This window comes from Limulus polyphemus, unplaced genomic scaffold, assembly GCF_000517525.1.
Source record: "Limulus polyphemus unplaced genomic scaffold, Limulus_polyphemus-2.1.2 Scaffold2949, whole genome shotgun sequence".
NCBI classification, from domain to species: domain Eukaryota; kingdom Metazoa; phylum Arthropoda; class Merostomata; order Xiphosura; family Limulidae; genus Limulus; species Limulus polyphemus.
Genome location: NW_013668559.1, coordinates 102,682 through 106,981, shown reverse-complemented (window position 1 = coordinate 106,981; position 4,300 = coordinate 102,682). Strand labels below are relative to the sequence as shown.

Sequence of the window (4,300 nt, the reverse complement as noted above, 5' to 3'; positions counted from 1 at the left end):
ATATGACGAAAAATTAGGTGTCTATTTACTTGTGACCACTCAGTGTATACCTGTTATAAGGCACAGTAAAATTATTTTAAGATAACTATATTTGTACATGTATTATGCAGAATAAAAATTAATTTTTGCACACAGTCAAATTATGAAAGTATTTACTTTTTATTAATGCTTATTATAATAATAATCTTAACTTCTTAATGATTTTGAAATTATTTCCATTTCTTTAAGAGATTATGATTACACGAAAAGTCCTCGTGTAGTGAGAGTCCTTTATCAGGAAGTATTTGGTCTTGTAAAAAATGCAATTTAGGGTCTATACACATACTTCCATCTAACCAGAACTGAATCTGACAAACATCCACCCCATGTTCTAGATAGAAACAAAATTGCTCCTAAAACAGTACAACTAGTAAAAACTTTTACAGTAAAGTGGGACTTGTGAAGTAAGTCTGTGCTTAAGCAAAAGTGGTTTGGAATGATCAACATATATTTCAAAGCAGTCAATTACTAAAATAAGTCTGGAGAACTTGCTTTTTATTTCTGTTAAAATTGTCTAATGAACATTCTATCTACCACACTCTTTAACTAAAAGTCCTAATTTTGCATGGAAGATACCATTTCATCTTCAGAAATATTCACAAATAGTTTTTCCACAGTTTGTTTGATATGCTTAGATTTCAAAAGCAAAACTGAACCAAAGTTTCAGTAATGTTAGTAATAACTGATCAACAAATGGTATATTGTCCTTTGTCTTGCTTTGAGAAAACTGGTTCATAAAGATGCAAGCATAAAAGAAAACATTCCAGTTCAGACCTGTATAGAATTTTGACTATCATTATTCCAAGTAGATACTGTTAACAAATTAATTACTTCTAACTCATGCACTCTCTCTAACTGGCTTAATTTTTTTTCCATCCTCAGAAAGCTCAACTGTATTTGGAGTTTTTCACACTTTTTACATGTGGGTGTTGTGTTTTCTTCATTGGCTATGCTGCCAAAAAGGTTGATATCTCTCTCTCTCTATCATTCAAAATTTCCATAAAATTACATGAATGTCATTTTGTTAGCAGCCAAACTGTTAGTGTTATTTGATGTAAATGTTTGGGTGCTAATTTCATCATAATCATTAAAAATAAACCTCCACAGAAATGTTACATATATTTTGACTGATATATGAGGTTATACTAGATTTGTTATTTGCAGTGAATCACCCACTAAACCACTAGTGTTGAATAAGGGGGTTCTGCTGCTAAGTGAAGGGCAATCTTCTTTTCCGAGTTCTGTTGGTGTTACACCTTTCAATGTTTATAAACCTTCACTGCAGTGCTGACAAGGCTTGTGTGTAAAGATACTGGGGGACAATCAATACCATGTGGATGTAGTTTCCCTGATTAACAAACAGAAAAAAAATACATAAAAATTCAATTGATTATAACATTTTAATAACACTTCCGTGACTCTTAAACATTTGATTACATGATATAGTAACAGTAACTGTGAGCTTTAGTCACCAGGTTAAACAATTTGTATCTTGCAGAAATATGCAATCCATACAAATGGAATAAATGTGGTAAAATGTTAGCATGGGAAAGAATAAATTTATTTAGCCCATTGGATGAAACATGCTTCATGCTCTGTGGAACTTTATGGCAGACTTTATGAAATTCATAAATCTTAAACTACATATCTATACTGCATGCTAACACTTTTTGTTATCTCGTTGACACATGTTTTCCATCTATAAATAAATGTTATTAAATCATATAAAATTTTTATACAGAAATAAGCCTAGCCTACCTGTAAAGAAGTGTTGGTGGGAAAAAGCAAAAGTTGTATGTGGCAAATGTCCAGATATCCGCAGTGGAAAATGCTCATACTCACACACATATTAGTTAGAAAAAAAAATATCCCGTGCTTTTATTAAATAAACAGCTTTCTATAATGCATTGTCGTTGGTTGACCAGCTGAATTAAGGTCAAATTCAACATCACAATGATCCAGGAAATACAAAAGATTGCACCATTTTGCTTCATTGAATAAAAACTTTCTGATGAAGAATGCCTCCAATCCCCTAAGAAGGCATTCATGATTCAGTGATTCACTGCTCACAGCACTTTTTCACATGAAAACTTGCAAATTAGTTATTAACTTTTCAAAAGCCTTACTCATAGTCAAAGTAAGTCAAACATATTCCTAAAAACTGGCAACCCTGCAATTAAATACACAAGACAATGCACAAAACAGTAAGAATGCGGAGGCTAAACATCAATCACCACCCATTATAATTTGTATTCCTAGTATTCTAAGCAACTTAAAATTGAACTACGATTTTGAAGTTAGTAAGAGTTTTAACTGTTTAAGATTAAGGCATAATCATGAATATGAGGTCTCTACGAAGTGCGATTGAAAATTTGAAACTGAATAACAGTTCCAATTGTGCATATAAATTTTATTGCCTACCTGTAACATCTAAATGCATTTAATATACGTTTAAAATGCTTTCGGTCTTCATTTTCTTCTTCCACCAGGTCCCTGCACACTACTTCTGCCATAATACTTTATAAAAAAAAACCTCAGTGCTTTTTGACGAAAATAAAGTGACATCTACTGGTGTTTTTATTTTCTTCAAGATGAAAATTTAAACATAACATCACGCACAGCAAGGAACCACTTAGTTCTTCAAGGTTGTCCCTGTAGGCACAACCCTGAGAAAAAGTAAAAAATAAAATATAACCAAACTTTTATTTTCAGCAAATTATCAATTTCCCTATTAAACTTGTAAGGTGCTGGCCTCTATTACTGTAGATAGCAACTCAGTTCATAAGTCATTCACCTTATTAGAAAAGGGCCCGGCATGGCCAGGTGGTTAGGGCGCTCGACTCGCAATCTGCGGGTTTCGAGTTCGAATCCTCGTCACACCAAACATGCTCGCCCTTTCAGCCGTGTGGCGTAATAATGTGACGGTCAATCCCTCTATTCGTTGGTAAAAGTGTAGCCCAAGAGTTGGCGGTGGGTGGTGATGAATTAGCGGTCTTTCCTCTAGTCTTACACTGCTAAATTAGGGACTGCTAGCGCATATAGCCCTCGTGTAGCTTTGCGCGAAATTCAGAACAAACAAACTATTAAAAAAATAGAATAGTCTTATCTGGAGCTTAGTATGTCTTTTTCAACTATTCAACTTCGGCCTTCTCATACTCTTGTTTGAAGTGTGCGAATCAGTGTGATTTATAACGTGTGTTATAAAGGTTGTTAAGTTTAAAGTGTTTGTGGAAATTCTGTGTATTTCAAAAAGTTTATATCGAGAATGAATAAACTAGTTTTAATCAAGAAGGGACTTGTATCGGTAAAGTTTCTTCGGAAAGAATTTTTACGGAAAATCAGTTGGCGACCGGAGGCGTAACAGTATCTTAATTTTACAGGACATATCTTCTTCCGTGCTGATCTCCCTCTCATTGCCTTCTGCTTCACATGGGGTTCATCTACTCCATCAGGAAATGTCCTATTATCGGTAACAGTTTCATCAGTGGTAGTAACTTCATTAACGGCTTCACTGTTTTCCTTCTCAAAACCAGGTACAGTTTCTTCTTCGACAGTTGATTTTTCAGGTGACACGTCTTCAGCAGCGTCATTTGTTCTGTTGTTCACTTCGTTCCAACTGAAATGTCCTGGACCGTGATAACGCCAAAGCCTGTTTGCATGCACCACCTTTGGCTTATCTCGCCGACCACATTTTATTCAGAAAGTCACGTCTGAGAGACGATCCACTATGACATATGGGCCTTCCCATGGAGAAGACAACTTAGGAGACTTCACTTTGGTCTTCCTGGGATCATACAAACACCTTGTCTCCTGGTACAATGCTGACTTCAATAGATTTTTTATCATAACATAGCTTCATGGAATCAGCAGATGTTTTTAAGTTCGAACGCACTTGATCATGAATATTATCCATCCTTTTATATAACAATTTCACGAACTCTGGCACATTTTCAGGCAACTCTTCGTAAGGTGGGCGTCCTGTTATCAGATCCACTGGCAACCGAAATTTCCGACCAACCATCAGCTTTGCTGGAGTGTATACAGTGGCTTCATACTCTGCTGTTCTATAGGCCATCAACAGTGGAGGGAGTAAGACATCCCAGGCATCTTGGTGGCTATTACAAAACTTTGCCAATTCCTGTTCCAGTGTCCAGTTGTACTTTTCTACCATCCCATCAGACTGTGTGTGAAGTGGCGTTGTCCTGGTCTTTCCTATGCCAAACAACTTGCAGCATTCTTGGAATACAGCTGATTCGAAGTT

The 4,300-nt window shown here is 35.6% G+C and overlaps 1 protein-coding gene across 3 annotated transcripts in view; it reads right to left on the bottom strand.

Annotated features, from left to right (window-relative positions):
* Positions 1-2,603, bottom strand: part of LOC106468288 (carnosine N-methyltransferase-like) — a 44,789-nt gene extending 42,186 nt beyond the window's left edge. For all 3 annotated transcript variants that reach the window (XM_022396630.1, XM_022396629.1, XM_013928708.2), the window contains exon 1: positions 2,461-2,603. In XM_022396630.1, coding sequence (XP_022252338.1) covers positions 2,461-2,552 — 92 coding nt within the window. In that variant the 5' untranslated portion in view covers positions 2,553-2,603. The remainder of the gene's footprint in view (positions 1-2,460) is intronic.
* Between the last annotated feature and the right edge of the window lie 1,697 nt (positions 2,604-4,300).